General features: G+C 50.3%; 2 protein-coding genes across 2 annotated transcripts; both read left to right on the top strand.

Annotated features, from left to right (window-relative positions):
* The first annotated feature begins 355 nt into the window (after positions 1-355).
* Positions 356-934, top strand: LOC141042773 (uncharacterized). Its single transcript, XM_073511662.1, has one exon. The coding sequence runs from the start codon at positions 356-358 to the stop codon at positions 932-934; it is 579 nt and encodes a 192-aa protein (XP_073367763.1).
* Positions 935-17096: 16162 nt separating this feature from the next.
* On the top strand, positions 17097-18811 carry LOC109757169 (probable membrane-associated kinase regulator 2). The gene is made up of 2 exons (XM_020316003.4): positions 17097-18369; positions 18461-18811. The coding sequence occupies exons 1-2, from the start codon at positions 17244-17246 to the stop codon at positions 18544-18546; spliced, it is 1212 nt and encodes a 403-aa protein (XP_020171592.1). The 5' UTR covers positions 17097-17243; the 3' UTR covers positions 18547-18811.
* Positions 18812-24577: the final 5766 nt, after the last annotated feature.

Raw genomic sequence — 24577 nt, 5'->3', positions numbered from 1 at the left:
ACGGGCCCGCTCGCAGAGCCACGCCGTGGGCCGCAGGCAGGCAAGTCTGGGGACCCCCGTTCCCAGAACGCCGACACCTGTGCCATCCCTTCAACGCCACGCAGGTGGCGCGCGCGTTCTGGGATAACATGGTGAAGCTTCACGGCATTCCATCGTCCATCGTCTCCGACCGCGACAAGATCTTCACCAGCCACCTGTGGCGTGAGCTGCTCGCCGGAGCGGGCACCAAACTGCTCTGCTCGACGGCCTATCACCCCCAGATGGACGGCCAGAGTGAGGGGTGAATCAATGCATGGAGATGTATCTCTGTTGCGCGGTGCACGAATCGACGCACAAATGGTGCCGGTGGTTGCCAATGGTGGAGTTCTGGTACAACTCGACATTCCACGCCTCGCTCACGCCCTTCAAGGCCCTCTACGGCAAGGAAGCCAACCTCGGAGCCATGGCGTCCTGGGCGGATACAGCTCCGGCTGAGGAAGAGATGGACTGGGCGACGCACACCGTGCACATACGCGCCCAGTTGGAGCAAGCTCAGCGCCGGTTCAAGAAGAAAGCCGACCGCAATCGCACAGAGCGCCATTTCCAGGAGGGAGAACAGGTGCTGCTAAAGCTACAGCCCTACGCCCAGCGTTCCTTGGTCAACCGCCCATGCGCCAAGCTCGCCTTCAAGTACTTCGGCCCCTACAAGATCCTCGAGAAGATTGGGTTGCTCGCCTACAAGCTCGACCTGCTGCCGGCGAGCCAGGTCCACCCCATCTTCCACGTCTCGCAGCTGAAGCCATTCACCCCTGACTTCACACCGGTGTACGGGGAGCTGCCCAAGGTGCTGGACTCTCTAATTCTTTACGGTTTAAGAGGAATTTCGAATTTACCGAAATGCGGACACTCTGTTTTTTGCGACACCCAAATTGACGTGGGTACTTCATCTGACTGAAAACCGCACTGCATTGGACGAAAAACCGCACTGCATCAGACAGGTAAGAGAACTGCATGGTTTCTTTTATTCAAACATAATTTTTTCAAGGACGAGAAAGTAGAGTGCACTTCACATCAGGTGTAAATGAACCACAACACTATCAAGAAGTGAACCGCATTACTTTTTTTGCTTCCGTAACAAATTTTTTGCACTTACGGGATGAACAACATCATATGGCCGACCACACTGCTTCAGAATGAAAACCGCACTGCATCGGACGGGCAAGTGAACCCCGTAAGTTTTCCCTTTTTCAAACTTTTTTACGCTTATTTGTGAACCTTATGGTCAAAGTTAGTGAACCGCGCGGCCCAGACTAGAGAACTGCTTTGTTTCGGTTGGTGAAAATGAATCGCAGGGCAGAAACTAGTGGACTTCATCTAAAAATAAACGAACTTCTTTTCTGTGTTGATTTTTTATTGTTTTACAAAGGGAATATTTTTACAAAGGGAACCACAGGAGTGCACTGCAAACGTACATACACCGCATTGCAAGCATACAGAAAACAAGTGAAACGGCCACACGCGACAATACAAATTGTCTTCAAAAAAACACATGACCGATGGGGTGTACCGCAAGACATACACACACCACATTGCAGGCATATACAAAAGGAACTGCATGCACATGATTCTTCCTTTTTCTTGCATATACAAACGTACAAGTGAACCGCATCGAAAAAGAAAGAATACTGCTTGTGGTTTTATTAACAGAAGTGAAGCGCCAAATTCTTGTCACAAACAAGAGCGAAACAACAAACTTTTCTTGTTTCCTTTTTGGACTGAAACGTACTGAAGCACAATATGAGTTGCACTGCACACCGAGCCTTCGGACCACGAGACGTGTCCACGAACTGCATTGCATGAGGGCGACGCGAGAGTGCCATCAAGATGACCACGCACGGCTTTGGCCGTCGGGGTGCTCGTCCACTACAAGAAACACGGCGCACATCACGAACATACATGCCCGCACTGCAAGACCATGCCAATGCACTTCACATAACGTGTCTGCCAAACCACTTGCTCAAGCGAGTGCACTGCACGCCGCGCTGCCGGAAAGCTTCGAGCGTGCCTGCAGAACCACTCTTCCCACGCATGGCTCCAGGGATTTTTGTAGGCAGTGCTCCATGGCGGAGGAAGTGATACAGTGCAGACTCATGTGGGACGAATAGTGTAAGGCACACATCATCCAGCGAACTGCACGAAGGAATCGAACAGCATTAGAAAATTCACTACACAGAATTCACTAGATCAACAGCAAAAATCTGAAAAACACAAAAAAAGTGAACTCCAAGTACTACTCGTCCTGGATCTCATTTTTACGACAGAGGATGAAGGTGGTCAGGGCGACGACCTTGTTAAAATTTAGAATCCAAAAAAAATTGCACGTCATGGCTCTTCACACTGCAGCTAGCCCGCGCCGAACCACGAGCAGTTGTCGAGCGAACTGCGCTCTTCGCACTGCAACTCGTCCTGCGCGCCGGCGCACTGCAAGTCCGGGTCGGCTGGACTGCAAGGGGAGGACCTGGTGGAGGGCCTGGGCGGTGCGGATCCCACCAGATCTGGTGCCTGGAGGGGTACGGTGGTGGCCGCGGGGGAGGGTGGCCGCGCGGTGGGGCCGGGAAGGGGTACGGTGGCCGGAGAAGTTAGGACGAAGAAGGAAATAAGAGAGGGGAGGAAGACTCACCTCTGGTGCCATTGTGGTCGTCCCGCACGGCCGCGTGGGGTGGGTTGCGCGGCGAGGACCCGTGCGGAGGCTAAGGGGCGGGCGGCCACCAGGGATCCGGAAGGTGGCTAGGGGGCGGCGGGTCTGCGAGATACGTCCTTGTCTCCAGGGGGTGCGGGGCTGGTAGGTAGGATCAGAGCGGTGGAGGGAGGTGGGAGGAGTTGGCGTCGGCGGGAAGAAAGGGGTGTAAGGGGGTGGTGTTGGGGAACATAGTAATTTCAAAAAAATTCCTACGCACACGCAAGATCAGGGTGATGCATAGCAACGAGAGGGGAGAGTGTTGTCCACGTACCCTCGTAGACCGAAAGCGGAAAAGTTATGACAACGCAGTTGATGTAGTCGTACGTCTTCACGATCGACCAATCCTAGTACCGAACGTACGGCACCTCCGCGATCTGCACACGTTCAGCTCGGTGACGTCCCACGAACTCACGATCCATTAGAGCTTCGAGGGAGAGTTCTGTCAGCACGACGGCGTGATGATGGTGATGATGAAGTTACCGACGCAGGGCTTCGCCTAAGCACCGCTACGATATGACCGAGGTGGATTATGGTGGAGGGGGACACCGCACACGGCTAAGAGATCAATGATCAACTTGTGTGTCTATGGGGTGCCCCCCTCCCCTGTATATAAAGGAGTGGAGGAGGGGGAGGAGGCCGGCCTCCTAGGCGCGCCCCAATGGAGTCCTACTCCCACCGGGAGTAGGATTCCACCCCTTCCAAGAGTAGGAGTAGGAGGGAAGGAAGGAAGAGAGAGGGGGAAGGAAAAAGGGGGGCGCCGCCCCCCCCCCTTCCTTGTCCAATTCAGACTAGAGGGGGAGGGGGCGCGCGGCCTGCCCTGGCCGCCCCTTCCTCTCTCCACTAAGGCCCATGAGGCCCATTACACTCCCCGGGGGGGGTTCCAGTAACCCCCCGGTACTCCGGTATTCGTCCAAACTCTCTCGGAACCCTTCCAAAGTCCACACATAGTCATCCAATATATCAATCTTTATGTATCAACCATTTCAAGACTCCTCGTCATGTCCGTGATCATATCCGGGACTCCGAACTACCTTCGGTACATCAAAACACATAAACTCATAATACCGATCGTCATTGAACGTTAAGCAAGCGGACCCTACAGGTTCGAGAACTATGTAGACATGACCGAGACTCATCTCCGGTCAGTAACCAATAGCGGAACCTGGATGCTCATATTGGTTCCTACATATTCTATGAAGATCTTTATCGGTCAAACCGCATAACAACATACGTTGTTCCCTTTGTCATCGGTATGTTACTTGCCCGTGATTCGATCGTCGGTATCTCAATACCTAGTTCAATCTCGTTACCGGCAAGTCTCTTTACTCGTTCTGTAATACATCATCCTGCAACTAACTCATTAGTTGCATTGCTTGCAAGGCTTATAGTGATGTGCATTACCGAGGGGGGCCCAGAGATACCTCTCTGACAATCGGAGTGACAAATCCTAATCTCGATCTATGCCAACTCAACAAGTACCATCGGAGACACCTGTCGAGCACCTTTATGATCACCCAGTTACGTTGTGACGTTTGGTAGCACACAAAGTGTTCATCCGGTATTCGGGAGTTGCATAATCTCATAGTCATAGGAACATGTATAAGTCATGAAGAAAGCAATAGCAATATACTAAACGATCAAGTGCTAAGGTAACGGAATGGGTCAAGTCAATCACATCATTCTCTAATGATGTGATCCCGTTAATCAAATGACAACTCATGTCTATGGCTAGGAAACTTAACCATCTTTGATTCAACGAGCTAGTCAAGTAGAGGCATACTAGTGACACTTTGTTTGTCTATGTATTCACACATGTACTAAGTTTCCGGTTAATACAATTCTAGCATGAATAATAAACATTTATCATGATATAAGGAAATATAAATAACAACTTTATTATTGCCTCTAGGGCATATTTCCTTCAGTCTCCCACTTGCACTAGAGTCAATAATCTAGATTACACAGTAATGATTCTAACACCCATGGAGTCTTGGTGCTGATCATGTTTTGCTCGTGAGAGAGGCTTAGTCAACGGGTCTGCAACATTCAGATCCATATGTATCTTGCAAATCTCTATGTCTCCCTCCTTGACTTGATCGCGGATGGAATTGAAGCGTCTCTTGATGTGCTTGGTTCTCTTGTGAAATCTGGATTCCTTTGCCAAGGAAATTGCACCAGTATTGTCACAAAATATTTTCATTGGACCTGATGCACTAGGTATGACACCTAGATCGGATATGAACTCCTTCATCCAGACTCCTTCATTTGTTGCTTCCGAAGCAGCTATGTACTCCGCTTCACACGTAGATCCCGCCACGACTCTTTGCTTAGAACTGCACCAACTGACAGCTCCACCGTTCAATATAAACACGTATCTGGTTTGTGACTTAGAGTCATCCGGATTAGTGTCAAACCTTGCATCGACGTAACCATTTACGACGAGCTCTTTGTCACCTCCATAAACGAGAAACATATCCTTAGTCCTTTTCAGGTATTTCAGGATGTTCTTGACCGTTGTCCAGTGATCCACTCCTGGGTTACTTTAGTACCTCCCTGCTAAACTTATAGCAAGGCACACATCAGGTCTGGTACACAGCATTGCATACATGATAGAGCCTATGGCTGAAGCATAGGGAACACCTTTCATTTTCTCTCTATCTTCTGCAGTGGTCGGACATTGAGTCTGACTCAACTTCGCACCTTGTAACACAGGCAAGAACCCTTTCTTTGCTTGATCCATTTTGAACTTCTTCAAAACTTTATCAAGGTATGTGCTTTGTGAAAGTCCAATTAAGCGTCTTGATCTATCTCTATAGATCTGGATGCCTAATATATAAGCAGCTTCACCGAGGTCTTTCATTGAAAAACTTTTATTCAAGTATCCTCTTATGCTATCCAGAAATTCTATATCATTTCCAATCAACAATATGTCATCCACATATAATATTAGAAATGCTACAGAGCTCCCACTCACTTTCTTGTAAATACAGGCTTCTCCAAAAATCTGTATAAAACCATATGCTTTGATCACACTATCAATACGTTTATTCCAACTCCGAGATGCTTGCACCAGTCCATAGATGGATCGCTGGAGCTTGCACACTTTGTTAGCATCCCTTGGATCGATAAAACCTTTAGGTTGCATCATATACAACTCTTCTTCCAGAAATCCATTCAGGAATGTAGTCTTTACATCCATTTGCCAAATTTCATAATCATAAAATGCGGCAATTGCTAACATGATTCGGACGGACTTAAGCATCGCTACGGGTGAGAAAGTCTCATCGTAGTCAACTCCTTGAACTTGTCGAAAACCTTTCGCAACAAGTCGAGCTTTGTAGACAGTAACATTACCGTCAGCGTCAGTCTTCTTCTTGAAGATCCATTTATTCTCGATGGCTTGCCGATCATCGGGCAAGTCAACCAAAGTCCACACTTTGTTCTCATACATGGATCCCATCTCAGATTTCATGGCCTCAAGCCATTTTGCGGAATCTGGGCTCATCATCGCTTCCTCATAGTTCGTAGGTTCGTCATGTCAAGTAACATGACCTCCAGAACAGGATTACCGTACCACTCTGGTGCGGATCTTACGCTGGTTAACCTACGAGGTTCGGTAGTAACTTGATCTGAAGTTACATGATCATCATCATTAGCTTCCTCACTAATTGGTGTAGGAGTCACAGGAACTGATTTCTATGATGAACTACTTTCCAATAAGGGAGCAGGTACTGTTACCTCATCAAGTTCTACTTTCCTCCCACTCACTTCTTTCGAGAGAAACTCCTTCTCTAGAAAGGATCCATTCTTAGCAACAAATATTTTGCCTTCGGATCTGTGATAGAAGTTGTACCCAACAGTCTCCTTTGGGTATCCTATGAAGACACATTTCTCTGATTTGGGTTTGAGCTTATCAGGTTGAAGCTTTTTCACATAAGCATCGCAGCCCCAAACTTTAAGAAACGACAACTTTGGTTTCTTGCCAAACCACAGTTCATAAGGCGTCGTCTCAATGGATTTAGATGGTGCCCTATTTAACGTGAATGTAGCTGTCTCTAAAGCATAACCCCAAAACGATAGCGGTAAATCAGTAAGAGACATCATAGATCGCACCATATCTAGTAAAGTACGATTACGATGTTCGGACACACCATTACGCTGTGGTGTTCCGGGTGGCGTGAGTTGCGAAACTATTCCGCATTGTTTCAAATGAAGACCAAACGCGTAACTCAAATATTCTCCTCCACGATCAGATCGTAGAAACTTTATTTTCTTGTTACGATGATTTTCCACTTCACTCTGAAATTCTTTAAACTTTTCAAACGTTTCAGACTTATGTCTCATCAAGTAGATATACCCATATCTGCTCAAATCATCTGTGAAGGTGAGAAAATAATGATACCCGCCGCAAGCCTCAACATTAATTGGACCACATACATCAGTATGTATGATTTCCAACAAATCTGTTGCTCGCTCCATTGTTCCGGAGAACGGAGTTTTAGTCATCTTGCCCATGAGGCATGGTTCGCAAGTACCAAGTGATTCATAATCAAGTGATTCCAAAATTCCATCGGAATCGAGTTTCTTCATGCGCTTTACACCAATATGACCTAAACGGCAGTGCCACAAATAAGTTGCACTATCATTATCAACTCTGCATCTTTTGGCTTCAATATTATGAATATGTGTATCACTACTATCGAGATTCATCAAATATAGACCACTCTTCAAGGGTGCATGACCATAAAAGATATTGCTCATATAAATAGAACAACCATTATTCTCAAATTTAAATGAATAACCGTCTCGCATCAAACAAGATCCAGATATAATGTTCATGCTCAACGCTGGCACCAAATAACAATTATTCAGGTCTAAAACTAATCCCGAAGGTAGATGTAGAGGTAGTGTGCCGACCGTGATCACATCGACTTTGGAACCATTTCCCACGCGCATCGTCACCTCGTCCTTAGCCAATCTTCGCTTAATCCGTAGTCCCTGTTTCGAGTTGCAAATATTAGCAACAGAACCAGTATCAAATACCCAGGTGCTACTGCGAGCATTAGTAAGGTACACATCAATAAAATGTATATCACATATACCTTTGTTCACCTTGCCATCCTTCTTATCCGCCAAATACTTGGGGCAGTTCCTCTTCCAGTGACCAGTCCCTTTGCAGTAGAAGCACTCAGTCTCAGGCTTAGGTCCAGACTTGGGCTTCTTCACTTGAGCAGCAACTTGCTTGCCGTTCTTGTTGAAGTTCCCCTTCTTCCCTTTACCCTTTTTCTTGAAACTGGTGGTCTTGTTGACCATCAACACTTGATGCTCCTTCTTGATTTCTACCTCCGCAGCCTTTAGCATTGCGAAGAGCTCGGGAATTGTCTTATCCATCCCTTGCATGTTATAGTTCATCACGAAGCTCTTGTAGCTTCATGGCAGTGATTGAAGAATTCTGTCAATGACACTATCATCCGAAAGATTAACTCCCAGTTGAATCAAGTGATTGTTATACCCAGACATTTTGAGTATATGCTCACTGACAGAACTATTCTCCTCCATCTTGCAGCTGTAAACTTATTGGAGACTTCATATCTCTCAATCCAGGCATTTGCTTGAAATATTAACTTCAACTCCTGGAACATCTCATATGCTCCATGACGTTCAAAACGTCGTTGAAGTCCTGGTTCTAAGCCGTAAAGCATGGCACACTGAACTATCGAGTAGTCATCAGCTTTGCTCTGCCAGACATTCATAACATCTGGCGTTGCTCTTGCAGCGGGTCTGGCACCTAGCGGTGCTTCCAGGATGTAATTCTTCTGTGCAACAATGAGGATAATCCTCTAGTTACAGACCTAGTCTGTGTAATTGCTACCATCATCTTTCAACTTTGCTTTCTCAAGGAACGCATTAAAATTCAACGGAACAACAGCACGGGCCATTTATCTACAACAACATAGACATGCAAAATACTATCAGGTACTAAGTTCATGATAAATTAAAGTTCAATTAATCAAAATTACTTAAGAACTCCCACTTAGATACACATACCTCTAATCATCTAAGTGATCACGTGATCCATATCAACTAAACCATGTCCGATCATCACGTGAGATGGAGTAGTTTTCAATGGTGAACATCACTATGTTGATCATATCTACTATATGATTCACGCTCGACCTTTCGGTCTCAGTTTTCTGAGGCCATACCTGCATATGCTAGGCTTGTCAAGTTTAACCCGAGTATTTCGCGTGTGCAAAACTGGCTTGCACCCGTTGTATGTGAACGTAGAGCTTATAACACCCGATCATCACGTGGTGTCTCGGCACGACGAACTTTCACAACGGTGCATACTCAGGGAGAACACTTATACCTTGAAATTTAGTGAGAGATCATCTTATAGTGCTACCATCGATCTAAGCAAAATAAGATGCATAAAAGATAAACATCACATGCAATCAATATAAGTGATATGATATGGCCATCATCATCTCGTGCCTTTGATCTCCATCTCCAAAGCACCATCATGATCACCATCGTCACCGGCGCGACACCTTGATCTCCATCGTAGCATCGTTGTCGTCTCGCCAACTATTGCTTCTACGACTATCGCTACCGCTTAGTGATAAAGTAAAGCAATTACATGGCGATTGCATTTCATACAATAAAGCGACAACCATATGGCTCCTGCCAGTTGCTGATAACTCTGTTACAAAACATGATCATCTCATGCAATAAAATTTAGCATCATCTCTTGACCATATCACATCACAAAATGCCCTGCAAAAACAAGTTAGACGTCCTCTACTTTGTTGTTGCAAGTTTTACGTGGCTGCTACGGGCTGAGCAAGAACCATTCTTACCTACGCTTCAAAACCACAATGATATTTCGTCAAGTATGTGTTGTTTTAACCTTCACAAGGACCAGGCGTAGCCACACTCGATTCAACTAAAGTTGGAGAAACTGACACCCGCCAGCCACCTGTGTGCGAAGCACGTCGGTAGAACCAGTCTCGCGTAAGCGTACGCGTAATGTCGGTCCGGGCCGCTTCATCCAACAATACCGACGAATCAAAGTATGACATGCTGGTAAGCAGTATGACTAGTATCGCCCACAACTCACTTGTGTTCTACTCGTGCATATAACATCTATGCATAAACCTGGCTCGGACGCCACTGTTGGGGAACGTAGTAATTTCAAAAAAATTCCTACGCACACGCAAGATCATGGTGATGCATAGCAACGAGAGGGGAGAGTGTTGTCCACGTACCCTCGTAGACCGAAAGTGGAAGCGTTATGACAACGCGGTTGATGTAGTCGTACGTCTTCATGATCGACCGATCCTAGTACCGAACGTACGGCACCTCCGCGATCTGCACACGTTCAGCTCGGTGACGTCCCACGAACTCACGATCCAGTAGAGCTTCAAGAAAGAGTTCCGTCAGCACGACGGCGTGATGACGGTGATGATGAAGTTACCGACGCAGGGCTTCGCCTAAGCACCGCTACGATATGACCGAGGTGGATTATGGTGGAGGGGGGCACCGCACACGGCTAAGAGATCAATGATCAACTTGTGTCTATGGGGTGCCCCCCTCCCCCGTATATAAAGGAGTGGAGGAGGGGGAGGAGGCCGGCCTCCTAGGCGCGCCCCAAGGGAGTCCTACTCCCACCAGGAGTAGGATTCCACCCCTTCCAAGAGTAGGAGTAGGAGGGAAGGAAGGAAGAGAGAGGGGGAAGGAAAAAGGGGGGCGCCCCCCCCCCCCCCTTCCTTGTCCAATTCAGACTAGAGGGGGAGGGGGCGCGCGGCCTGCCCTGGCCGCCCCTTCCTCTCTCCACCAAGGCCCATGAGGCCCATTACACTCCCCGGGGGGGTTACAGTAACCCCCTGGTACTCCGGTATTCGTCCAAACTCTCTCGGAACCCTTCCGAAGTCCAAACATAGTCATCCAATATATCGATCTTTATGTATCGACCATTTCGAGACTCCTCGTCATGTCCGTGATCATATCCGGGACTCCGAACTACCTTCGGTACATCAAAACACATAAACTCATAATACCGATCGTCACCAAACGTTAAGCGTGCGGACCCTACAGGTTCGAGAACTATGTAGACATGACCGAGACTCATCTCCGGTCAATAACCAATAGCGGAACCTGGATGCTCATATTGGTTCCTACATATTCTATGAAGATCTTTATCGGTCAAACCGCATAACAACATACGTTGTTCCCTTTGTCATCGGTATGTTACTTGCCCGAGATTCGATCGTCGGTATCTCAATACCTAGTTCAATCTCGTTACCGGCAAATCTGTTCACTCGTTCCGTAATACATCATCCCGCAACTAGCTCATTAGTTGCATTGCTTGTAAGGCTTATAGTGATGTGCATTACCGAGGGGGGCCAGAGATACCTCTCCGACAATCGGAGTGACAAATCCTAATCTCGATCTATGCCAACTCAACAAGTACCATCGGAGACATCTGTAGAGCACCTTTATGATCACCCAGTTACGTTGTGATGTTTGGTAGCACACTAAGTGTTCCTCCGGTATTCGGTAGTTGCATAATCTCATAGTCATAGGAACATGTATAAGTCATGAAGAAAGCAATAGCAATATACTAAACGATCAAGCTAACGGAATGGGTCAAGTCAATCACATCATTCTCTAATGATGAGATCCCGTTAATCAAATGACAACTCATGTCTATGGCTAGGAAACTTAACCATCTTTGATTCAACGAGCTAGTCAAGTAGAGGCATACTAGTGACACTTTGTTTGTCTATGTATTCACACATGTACTAAGTTTTCGATTAATACAATTCTAGCATGAATAATAAACATTTATCATGATATAAGGAAATATAAATAACAACTTTATTATTGCCTCTAGGGCATATTTCCTTCAGGTGGCGCGCCGGAGGAAAGGGGAACCGGCGGTGGATGGTGGTTTTTGGTGGACCGGTGCAGAGGAGAAGGTGGTGGGTGCGGGGTGGAGTGGGGTGCTGTTGCGGGCAGAAGGAGGCGGGGTGAGGTTGGGTTGCTGTTGCAGGCAGAAGGAGGCGGGTCGGGGTGAGGTGTTAGCAGAATAAGAAAGTGATGTGCAGAATCAGACTCTTAAGGGTGTTATCATAATAGACCCACCCTATATATATTGTATGTAGTATCTGTCAAAACCAAGAGTATGTACGTGTGCTATCTAGTATATATACTAATTTTTAGGTAGTATGTACCATATTTTGAGCATGCTCTTTTTTACGTACAAATATGTACGTATTTCACAAATATAATAAAAAAACTATGGGCTCATATGCAATTTTTTCATGTAACTTGCTTTGAAGTATCTGTCGGCGTTCTGGGATCGGGGGTACCCAGACTTGCCTGCGTGCGTCACAGCGCCTGGGCTCATCGGCGGCCCGGTACGGCCCAGCTACAACAGCCCCAAGACAAGACCCTCGCGAGGGCCCCCGGCCTCGCGAGGCGAACGACGCCAAGACCTCCAGAGGAGCGGCCTCCCCGAGCTGCCCCCCGAGAGGCGGAGACTTCTATGCAGGTACTAGCCTCACGAGGCTCCTGATGAAGTGAGCCATGACGACCAAGGCCAGGCAGGCGCAGAGGGGACAATTTCCTCTTCGGTGCAAAGGGAGCAAGGGCAGGCGCAGGTTCCCGAGGAAGGCCCCAGAGCTTTCCATTCCGGTGCAACGAGACCAAGACCATGAGCTCGGCAGGACGGATGTCATTGCCGAGCCACCGCTGCGTCATGGCCAGGAGCTTTGCAGGGGAAGACCATCTTTCGTCAGGATAAGATGTACTAGTTGTCCCCTTTCAAAATGGGCCGTTGTGGGATCCCTTCCCGCCAGTTATGAGGAAGAGGACCAAGGCCACTATAAATATAGGCTAGTATCCAACATAGAGGAGGATCGGACCCATTGCACCCTCACCATTCGAGCCCTCACGAGATCGCTCATCCACTGTACTAGTTCATCCACCACCTCCTTGTGAGGCCAATCCACCAAAAGCAGGAGTAGGGTTTTACACCGCAAGGTGGCCCTAACCTGGGTAAAACTGTCGTGTTCATTTTCTTCCCCGCTCGCGTGAACCCGACGAGGCTAGGCCGTGGGGTGGTGAGCTTGAGATCAGAGCTGGTTGAGATCTTCACACACGCCCCAGAGTTCGAACCTTCTTGGGTCTGCGGAGCCCTGAATCCGACAATATATTAGATATTTTATATGAACATATTTATAATGATAAACTAGTATATATAGTATTATATGAGACATGTGGGGTAACTACTCCTGGGTGGTAGGATGGATTTTCCAGTGTATGTGTGGGGTCGCGTTATTCGTCACTCTGGGTGAGAAATAGTTATTCTTCACCCCCTCTCTATTTTGACATAAATGCACCGTATTTTTACGTTTCGTAAATTTAGTCTTATTTTATACGTAAAAAGAGAATGTAAGAAAATATATACCCACTGTAAAAATATTTTACGTTACGTAAAATTATGAATGTAAAACATAGTGTAAAAGATACATAAAATGCGATTTTCTGGTCTTATAACCTATATTTTTGTTTCTTATACCAAATTTTAAGTAGTAAATCAATATAAATGTAACTATTTGTATTCCAAACGTAATTTATTTATGAAGCGATCGTAAGATTACCTCGGGGTGAAGAATAAATTATCCTGCATCCTGTGTGATGAATAGTGTGTGTATGTGTGTGTGTGTGTATATAGACAAATGTTTCCTACTACCAAGTGTAGTTACTCCCACTTTTGTTTCGTACATTTTAGGTAGTATCTATCGTACCAGAGTGTATGTACATGTAGTATGTAAGAATGTTTATTTAGTATATATAATATTTTTTAGCTAGTATATGCCATATTTTGACTATACTCAATATGTACGTATTTCACAAACATAATAAAACTATGGATTCACATTCAATTTTTCACATAACTCGCTTTAAAGTATTTTAGATATAGTACATAAACATATTAAATATGATAAAGTAGTATATATAGTATCACATGGTAGTATATATGACATGTGTGTAATTACACTCGGTAGTAGGACATATTAAAAAAAGTTACCATCTTAAAAACACAAACGAAAAATGTCATGCTATATAGTTTAGAAATGACGCATGTCATAATTGAAAAGTGCTACTACCTCTGTCTCGGTGTATAAGTCATTTGCGTAGTTCTAGGTCGACAATTTAACTATCTAAATATGTATTATATATGACAAAACATATATATTCAGAAACTACATCCGTGTAGAAATCTAGTGATATATTTTTCATGACATATAACACATATTTAATTCCTCGAATCAATGACCTAGAACTACGGGGATGACTTATGCACCTAGACGGAGGGAGTACCTACAGTTTAAATTCAAAACTTCACATTCTGATATTTTAAATTGTCATGCTACCTACCATAAAATTGACATGGTCTGACTAGTAAAATTGCCATGGTTTAACTAATAAAATTGCCGTGGTGTAATTAACAAAATTTTCATGGTGGAAACAATAAATTTGCCATGGTATAATTAAATAAATTTTCATGGTGTAGATAATAAAATTTCCATGGTCTAACTGGAAAAAATTGCTATGGTCTGATTAATAAAATTGGTACGGTGTAAAAAAAAGATATTGTCATGGTCTACAATAATGAAAATGTCATGCTACCTACAAAACCTACCATGGTCTAAAAATAAAATTTCCAGGGTACCTACATAAGATTTACCATGGTGTAGCTAATAAAAAATTGACATGGACTAATTGAAAAAAAATCCATGGTATAAGTAAATGAAACTGCCATGCCACATATAATAAGATTGCACATGGAAAGTTTGAAAAAAAAAATCTCGTTTGAAAATACATCAAAATTTAAAACGCGTTCCTCTAAAAACATGGCAACTTTTGGGATTTGCACTCACACATTGTAAAAGTTAGGGATTTTTATTCTTTCAATATATGGAAAAAGTTCACGTTTTTTCTGCCCTTTTTTTGAAATGAAACATCAAACTAAAAACTATATTAGATTCAAAATATATGTAGAAAGTGTTACTGCATTTGTTCACAAAACAACTTCAGTCCGAGCGGCACACAAAAATATCCTACACACCTCAACAAGGAGGGCCTCATCAAGATACACTCGGACGTCATCGGCGTCTCTTCTCCCCAACAGGCGTCATCGCACTCCCTGGACTCCGAGCAAGCGACTCCGACTTCGCCGAAGACGAACCTCGACCCCACCCTCATCGTAGAGGCGGTGTGGAAACACAGGCCGAACCGTGCCATGCCCAGCCACCTGCACCTTAGGCTACGCAACTCCGACTCCGATGGAGAGCTCCGAAGAAGAACTATGCACGGCTGGCGTCGTGGGAGACCACCGAACAAACCACCTGCTACATGTCATCGTTGCCATAGGGGCCCTGCGCCGCAGCTCCGACTTCACCGCAACAAAACAACTCGAGGTAATCGCACGGACACACCGGAGAAGAGCCAGCTACCGCAACCAGTGCCACGCCTCCGACTTCGCTTGCCATGACCATCGTTGCCACAGAAGTCTTGACGCCAACAACCACCATCTTCCACTTGTCCCTCTTTGCCAATGCCCCGCTCCAAAGAAAAAGCCCTCAAGAGGGGATACGACGCCAAGGCGCTGCCTTCGTCTGATCACATGAATCTAGGGTGTCCCCCGGAGCTGCATCGACCGCCCTAAGCGCAAGGGGTGAGGAAGCAAGACAACGATGCCTCCAAGAAGGTCCACGACACCCGCAGGCGTCACCATCGCTGGTCATAGGCCGAAGACAAAGATAGGGTTTTCACCTGAGCTTCCAAACACCACCTCAACGACCCACACCGGTGTTGGCAAGACCACCAAACCAGTGCCAACCCGTAGACAAAGAGACGCAGAGGAGCCAGCCGCACCTCGCGGAGGCCACCGACCGCCAAAACAGCAGCCGCCATGTCAGACCCGCCCACGGCAGACTAGGAGCAGAGCCACCGGGCGTAGCAATCGCTGCCGCGCACTGCCGAGCACCCTGCCGGCTAGGGAGCTGGGAGCGCCACCCGAAACTGAATACAAGCACCAATGTCAAATCTAGGTTTTCAACTTTGATAGACCGGATATATAACAGTGTCCTCCTAACCATACAACTACAGATTAGTTTAAAGTACGATGGGTTTTGATGCTTTAAGCCCGCTTTCTCCCTTTCCAGCCCTGCTAGCCCGGTTAGAAAAGAACACAACAACAAATGTGTATATTGTTTCTCCGTCTCTGTAGGCTCCCCAGAAACAATCGAGTTTGCTCTTATAGGCAAATTAGTACCTGACGGCAAATTTATTTTCGCTAGCATTTCTGAAGTTCAGAGCGTAGGACGATGCTCTATTTCCCGGAAGTTCCTGTAGCGGCGCAATCGACGGCTATTATGAGCGCGTAGAGGTCATGGTCGCATTACTGTTTCCGGCAGCGGACAGGAAACTGCACAGTGAGTTGTGCAGGTCACCAAATCAACTATAGTCCACAGCGGCAGTTTCAACTTTGAGAGCACCGCGTAGAATTGACTAGCTGCCACGCCGAGCCGCGGGTTCTTTCAAGGAAAAAAAAAGGAAAAGGATTGAAGGAACATCATGATTGCCATGATTCTACAGCAAAAAGAAATGCATTCCTCGGTCATAAGTAAGAAATTATTAGCCGATCGACTGTCTCAGCGCCGGTACTCGCGCTCGTCTGACAGAAGCCCCTCGCTGCTCTCGACTTTTATCCGATCAGATTCATTGTAGCATGCATCTCCTGTGCTGTGCTCGAAGAGGCAGAGATCATTGTGATCCGTGAGTACGCACGCACAAGGCGTTTGTTTTCTCTGAGGAAGAAGAAGAAGCCATCCGAGTCGTCTCCAGGATCGGATGCTTGATGTGCACAAGATCAAGTGACGATTGGATAGATAGGGGTTTTGTCTCTAGTCGGATGGTCGTTGAACTTCGATTAGATAAAGCTAGATTTACCACCCGCAGCACGGCCCGGCCCATCCCGCAGCGAGGACACGAAGCACTTCATTGCCGAGCATGTGCAGCCAAAGTCCACGTCATTCACGCCATGTGATCCATCGCAGCATGGAAAATCCCAGTGAGAAGTCTGGTCACTCACAGTTTCAAAACAAATAAATTCAAAGAAATCCGGTGGCTACCCATTGCCTGGTTCGATCCTGGCGGACGATTGGGCGACGAGCGGGCGAGATCACGCAAGACGGCGCACGGACACGGGGCCTGCGAAACTGTCGGCCCCACCGGGGTCACTGGCCCCTCGCTTCTGACCGCCTGCCGCTGCTCATGAGCTCATCTATTACCCCATCGATGCGAGGCAGCGGCGTCACCACCTTGTCCTCCTCCTCCTGCCCGAAAGGCAAAAGCCTCGCCGAAAGAGTCTTTTTATTTGAGTCTCGAGAGTGAGACAATCAAGAGGAGTGAGGGAGTGGAGTGAGTGAGCTCGGGCTCTCTGGGTGTGATGGAATCGTTCAGCCTCCTCAAGTACCTGCGCGGCGGAGCGGTCGCCGGCAACCAGCGCGCGGCCGTGGCGGCCACGGCCATAGCCGCGTCGGCGTGTGAGGACGGCGGTGAAGGGGGTGGAAGTGGTGGGGGCGGGGACGTGGTGGAAGACGACGCGGCGTTCTTCGACCTCGAGTTCGCGGTGCCGGGCGACGAGAGCGCCGCGTCGGACGCGGAGGAGGAGAGGGTCGAGTTCAACTTCTCCGTCGCCGGCGACGCCGCGTCCGGCGGCGAGGTGGTGGCCGTCGAACCGGTGGCGCCGGCCAGTGAGACTGAGAACGGCGTCGGGAAGGAGACGGAGCCTGCTGCGACGGCAGAGGCCCCGGCGGCGTCGTTCCTCCGTCCGGCGACCAAGTTCCGCGTGCTGCTGCTTAAGCTGAGGAAGCCGAAGGTCCCCGCCCCGGCGGAGGGCAACGCCGGTGGTGCTGGCGGCGCCGCTGGCGGTTCCATGGCGCCCAAGACGAACCGTTTCCTGATCAAGTTCCGGGTGGAGGACGCGCCGTTTGTCTCGCTCTTCACGCGTGACAACAGCTCTCGCACCTCCGACGCCGGCGCCGGCGCCGGCGCGGCCAGGCCGGCGGTGCAGGCACCCCAGCCTTCCGACGCGGTGGCGATCACCGCCGAGGAGCGGCGTTTCGCCAAGGAGGTTATGCTCAAGTACCTGAACAAAATCAAGCCCCTGTACGTCAAGGTCTCCCGCCGCTACGGCGAGCGCCTACGGTTCGCCGGCGCCAGCGAGGGCGAGGAGACGGACGCGGAGCCCGAACCCTCGCCGTCCCCTTCCGCGACACCTTCCCCCGCCCCCTCCCAGCCTCGTGCCCCGCCAGCCCCTCTTCCACAGCCCGTCGTCGTCGCGTGCGGCGTGCGCGCTCCGCGCGCCAGCGTCCCGGCCGGCCTGAAGCAGGCGTGCAAGCGCCTCGGCAAGAGCCGGTCCGCGTCCTCCGCCGTAGCGGCCGCACCGTCGCCGTCGGCCACACCACCGACCCCCGCGCAGCCGCAGCGCCGCGACGACTCGCTGCTGCAGCTGCAGGACGGCATCCAGGGCGCCATTGCGCACTGCAAGCGCTCCTTCAACGCCTCCAAAGGTACCACAAGCCCCACTCATTTCCGTCCCCTCGTCCTGCGACATTCAGGTCGATAGGTGATAACATCTCGGTGCTTTCTTGCAACCCGCAGGGTCCGAGTCGCCGCTGCTGAGGTCCATGACGGAGCCGAAGGCCGACGGCGCGGCCGACACCAAGGACGGCGTCGACGGCGCGTGAGCCGGGCCGTCCGGGCTCCGGAGTGGCGATCGCCGTACTCAATCAAATCTTAGCCTAGATGCTAGTAGCATTTTTAATACTACTTAGTTGGTACTAGTATCATGATGCCGGATTAAGGAAACGTGCGCGCTCTCTTCTCTTGTCTTAATGTGGCAAAAGCTTGTCTTTTCGGCCGCCGTCTAGATTCAATAATCTGGCGGTGCTAGTACGAGTAGTATGCATGTAAAATATTTCTAGTAAGTAAATTGCTAGCATTTCATTTGAACTTCACATCTTTTTGTGTGTAATGCGACTGGTCTGGGCTGAACAGCGAGAGTGCACGGGTGTGACTTGTGTAAACACAAGGTCGCTGAGAAAAGAGGGGTGTGTCGGACGGGGCAGCTTTAGCACGAGGCTGCTATCCCGTGGAATTCGGGGAAAACCATGGACGAGCAGGACGGAGAAAGGCTGATACGCGGCCGCGCTTTCCCGGCCGATTCTGCACGCACGCCCGGCCCGAGCTTTGTTCCGACTCGAGAAAGGCGAGGCGTGTGCGACACCGCGCGTCGCCGTCGACCGAAATCCGCTGCCTTTTATGTTTATCCCGGTCGACGGTGCACTGCGCGTCTGGCTTTCTGTCCGCTCCGAGACGTCCCGCCGGGCGGGCTTGGCGCGGCGCGGCGTGCTCGCCTCCGTGCCGTCCCGTCCGTCCGTCGCGTCGGCGGCATGGGGGCCTTGCCTTGCGGCGTCTCGGTCGCCGCGAAAGGCGTGGGGGAAGGAGACGGGCCGTGGACGCAGCGCAGGACGTGCTCCGGCCCAGTGCGGTGCCCGCGGCTGGCTATCTTTACGTGGCTTTGTCCCGGCGCGCGAGTGGTCACCCGCGCACGCGCGTGGGGATGGCGCCGCGCCGCGCGGCGGGGCGGACGCCCTGCCACCGTGCCGCGTGACGGCCTGAGGACTGGTCACCAGTTCACCACTCGCTCGTGCATGCCATCTCTTGGCCGCGACGGTGTGCGTGTGCGCCGGGCATGCTTGCCATTTGGCGCAGCGCGTGGCTATGCATGCAGTACTAGTCCCGAGTAGTATGTACCTACTACTTCCTCCGTTTCAAAATAGATGACTCAACTTTGTAATAAGGCCAACTTCCGCGCGACCCAAACGGACGTCCGTTTTGTCCGGATTCTGTCCGTTTGGGTAGGAATTTGAGGTCGTGTCCGGGCGTGTCCGCGCACGGCCGCATTCATTTGCCCCATCATGTCCGCGTCTATTTAAAAAACCAAAGCATCGTTTCAAATGCCAAGCCTTAGTTCAGGCCAGCGGCCCCGGTTCATCACGCCGGCAACATAGCCAGCGGCCTACATGTCCATCGCCGGCATCAGCCAGCGGCCGGCAACACAGCCAGCCTCCAAAATGAATAGTTGTCCTCGCCGGCAACACAGCCGGCCACCAAAATGAATGTTTTCTCGCCGGCACACTACCAGCGGCCCATCGGGCGGGCAGCACCCATGCCAGCCTCCAAAAAAGAACGGCCACGCCGATCGGACGACCTAGTTCAGGCCTTCGGCGTCGAGCATCTCCTTCTGCCTGGCCTCGAACCAGGCCCTCGTCTTCTCGCTCATCTTCGACAAGTCCACGCTCATGATCGCAAGGGCCACCTCCTTCGCTTTGGTGGCGGCATTGGTGGCCTCGATGTCGAGCTGCCTCTGCCTGGCCTTGACGTTGTCGGCCTCGATGTCGAGCTGCCTTTGCCGGGCCACCTCCTCCATGTCGAACTGCCTTTGCCGGCCGCCTCCTCCATGTCGATCTTCCTCCTCTTGGCCTCCTCCTCCATCTCAAGCTTCTTTCTTTGAAGGTCTAGGTATTGCTTCATTTGCTCGTCCTTACTTTGCCGCTTCTTCTCGTCCCTCACATCCTTTTGGGACATCATGCCATGCAAAGTGTCATGCAATGCCATGGATGAGGCATCATGTATGTCATCAACCTTGGAGTTGGTCTTGCCCCTCGGCCTCTTCAACGCATCGCCATCTCCACCTCCGGCGAACTTGTCCGTCTTCAGTCATCTCTTCCTTTGTAGTTCACGGTATTGGTCCTTGAACTTAGGGCAATTGTTGATGATCGTCCAACAATGCGTAAGAGTGAATGGCTTGTCATTGTGCCGGGCCTTGAATGCCTCCAAAGATTGAAATGCCTACACCACATGATCAACAACAAGTGAACATGCAAACATATATACACGGCCGAAGTCTCATGGCCGTAGCAAGGAAAGGGCTAGGAAGAGGAGAGCATACCATGTCCCCAACGCCGAGACCACTCACGGGTCGTGCTTCAACGCTCTCAAATGCGGCGCAATACTTGTTGCACTCTTGTTGGATGAACAACCATCTCTTTTGAATCGAGCTGATGCCACGGTTGCTTGTAAATTGGTAGGGCTCAAACATCTTCCTTTCATGAAATGTTTTGTGGACTCTCGTCCAAAAAACAATGCCCTTTTGTTGCGCGCCGGTCCTCGGATCTTGGCTAATCTCCATCCAAGCTTGGCAAATCAACTTGTCCTCATCTTGTGTATATGAACCCGTGCGAATGCTCTTCCTCTTCTTTTGTGCTTTCGCTCTTTGGGTGAGCTCGTCGATGAACAATGGCTCGCCACTAATATCAACGTCATTGCCTTCTTCTTCATCACCATCACCTTCGACATAGATGTCATTGTCTTCATGCCACGAGTCACCATGGTCGTAGTCAGCACGGTTGTCGGCCTCTTCATCGGGCACGTACTGGGCGCGGCCATCCTGACTTTGGGTCTCCTCGGGGTCGTAGGCACGGCCATGCCCACCCTCGAAGATCACGTCCTCCATGTACTGGTTGTAGAAGGGGCCGTCGACCGTTGGCGTTGGTGTTGACATTCCGTCAAACAAGACGCGGGGGGGCCGACATGGTGCCCGTGAACGGTGCCCGTGCTTGCTTTCTTTGCATCTCGACGGACGCCCAGCCGCCTCTGCTGGACCCAGGCGTGACGTTGAGGTCGATGAAGGCCGCGGGACGCGGTGTGGACGGCGTGAACAAGCCCACGTCCGGCGACCCATAGAAACGGGTCTGGCCGTCGTGCCTTGGCGGAGGAAGGCCGGGCTACATGGGCGCGGTCCGCGACTGGCAGTGCGGAGGCCGGGCGACCGACGAGCCTGTGCTCGCGGGGCCGATGGCCGCTGCAGGGAACCCGGCCGGACGGCCCATGCCAAGCATGAGGCGGGCGTGCGCTTTGTTGACGAGGTCCTCCTTCTCGTCGACCGCGGCCTCCATCGCATCGCGCTGGGCGGCGAACTTGGCCGCGGCGGCATTGACCTTGACGACCGCTCTCCGCTCCCTCCTCTTCGCCGATCCCGCGTCCAACTTGGCGATCTCCTCCGGCGTGCACTCCGACCGCGACTTCCTTGGCGCCTTGGCCGCCTTCTTCTTCACCTTTGTGGGCGGGTCGACGGCCAGGCCGCCGGAATTCGGCGGGGCGTCGGCCATGGACGGGGGAGAGAGGGGACGGGCGGGAGGGACGTGGGAGGGTTTGTGGAAATGGCGCCAAATGGGGCGTGGGGGGGGGTTGGTTTCTCCCACCGACAGGCGGGCCAGGGGAGGACAAGCGCGTGCGTCCCGCCTGTCCGCGCGCTGTCCGTTTCACCCCAAAACCGGCGCAAACTTGGGCCGCGGATGGGTTGAAAGCGGACACAAAGCGGACAAAAGTCCGTTTGCGCCCGCGCGCTGGGCCGTCTAATTCGTCCGTTTTATCCCAAACGGACGGGTGCGGACATGATAGGGTCGCGCGGTGGAGTTGGCCTAACTTTGTATTAAAATTAGTACAAAGTTGAGTCATCTATTTTAAAACGGAGGGAGTACACGAGAGGTACATGACAGTAGCTACTGACTGGCGTACCACGACGCGTGTGTACATACAATCTCGCTAGTTATTGTCTGCCACGCATTGATTCGGGAACGGGGATCACTACGGCGCCGCCTGTTGTTAAGCCCCCGGTCCACTACCGCCTAGCCTACCCCGTGATCCCTGGTGTTTTCTTGCTACCTCGTGTGTGTACCGGGGCCATGCATGATGCATGTCAGCTGCTCAGCCTGAGAGGTAGTAGTAGTACTAGGAGGACGCAGAGCTACGCATGGGACTCGTTAATTTCGGCAAGATTGCAGGATCATTGACTTGTTTAGATCTACATAGCGTGAGTGTCAGAGTAGTCCCCGCTTAACACGAGCCGTATCCACGTCCATGGGCGCCGGGGCTGGAAAGGAATCCAATGTCCTGCACCCTCACTCGCTAGGATAGCTAGGGCCACTCCATGTACAGTTCTCCATCGATGCAGCACTTCTCTCCAAGTCCAAGGGCCCAAAATAAACCAATAAAGGCCAACCCTGTCTAGCATTTATTTACGTCGACATTTCCTCCTTTGATGTGCACGGCCTGTGTGCTACACCTAGCACCGTGCAACCTCGCCGTCCTTATCCTTTTGAAACGTCGCCCGCTGGTCGTCCCGTCGCACATGCTCCGTGGTCTTGCACCTGATTGCTCCAAATTTTGTTGTGTCTTGCAACAACCAGACCCCCACCCCGAGCTTGCCGTGGTCCCGTCGGCGGATTAGCAGATACGGACAGAGGCATTGGCTGCGCGCGCGGCAGTACAGCTGCGCTAATTAACAATCCCAATTGCATGCTTGTTGGGACGGACGTGTGACGCCTTCTTCAGATGTTGGACCAGATAGCGGCGTGCCGGCGTACGCTGATACCATACCAGCACCCATCTATCATTGCCTCTCCTACTTGCGTGCGATGCGTCCGTGCGCAATCGGCGATGGCTACGGCACGGCGGCCGGTCTGTGTGTCTGTCGGAGCGGCGGGAATGAGGCAGCGCGTGCCACGGCCACCGCACACGGGCACCGAGGCCGGGCGCCGTGGGTTTTCTGTTGGCCTATATAGCAGCTGCCCGGCCACGGAGGGGTGGGACGTCGATCACGGCCATGTTGCATGAATGGCTGGCGTACGTGATGCATGGCTCTGTGATCCAGCAACGGCGTCGCCACCGCGTGGAGTCGGACGAGATTGTCCACGACTGCTCGTAAACCCGAACAGCTCGGGTCCCGATCGGGTTTGATACGTGTTACTGTCACAACTGTGGCAGAACAGGCAGTGTGATCCTTACTGTAGAATTGCACTGGAGTAGTAGCTACTACGACAGTTTGCCATGCAGCGGCATGCGCTCGCAAACAAAGCTTTGCCGGGCCATGCTTAGGAATGGGTTATTGTTTGTTGATGGAACGTGGGCCTCTAATTGATGATTTTGATTGTGACTCTGGCTCTGGCGCGTAGCTCCGAATGGCTAATGATCCCGGAGAACAAAGTAGGACCCTGGAGACTGGATTTGTCTCCAGACTGTACAAGACGACCAGCCTTCGCTGCATCCACCTGAAATGCTACGTAGCTCTTTCCCGGCCGCTTCACTTACTGTTGTACTTCTAACAAAAAAAATTCGTTCACAAGGTACCCTCTCACAGAAAGTACCGTGTCGAAGCAGTACCGATCTGCACTATGCACCGCACCTCACAAGCAAAAATTGTCATTCGACCATGCAGTGACTGATTGACATGTGGGGACAACTCACGCTAACAGGGGATGGGAAGGCCTGCGGATGGAGGTAGTGGTACCATGTGCTATGGTCCTAGCTACCTGAGGAGCACCGTGCTGCGTTTCGGCCGTACGTGCCCGTGTGCTAGGACGCCATGTGCAACTGGCACGACCTTGTTCTGTCACAACTCATAGCTCTCAACCGCGTGGATCCTCCAGATCAGCCCATCCACCGTTTATTTCTATTGGGTACATCCGCCAATTTTTCACTCTTTTGGATGTTTGCTCAACATTTTGACGCTGGACCAATGTAGGAGGACGCCATTCAACCGCAGCCGCATACATTTCAAACCGCATTTTAACTAACCGGATAAAATTCATCCAAAATTCAGATATAAAATAGCAAAAATCATGCATACATAACATGCAAATTAATTCCAGTACA

This window comes from Aegilops tauschii, chromosome 3 (genome assembly GCF_002575655.3).
Source record: "Aegilops tauschii subsp. strangulata cultivar AL8/78 chromosome 3, Aet v6.0, whole genome shotgun sequence".
Lineage (NCBI taxonomy): Eukaryota > Viridiplantae > Streptophyta > Magnoliopsida > Poales > Poaceae > Aegilops > Aegilops tauschii.
This window is presented reverse-complemented; position numbering and strand designations above follow the sequence as displayed.

Coding starts and splice junctions, on each gene's coding strand:
- LOC141042773 (XM_073511662.1), top strand. CDS start 356: ATGGTGGAGTTCTGGTACAACTCGACATTCCACGCCTCGCTCACGCCC.
- LOC109757169 (XM_020316003.4), top strand. CDS start 17,244: ATGGAATCGTTCAGCCTCCTCAAGTACCTGCGCGGCGGAGCGGTCGCC. Junction 18,370..18,460: donor CTCCTTCAACGCCTCCAAAG/GTACCACAAGCC, acceptor TGCAACCCGCAG/GGTCCGAGTCGCCGCTGCTG.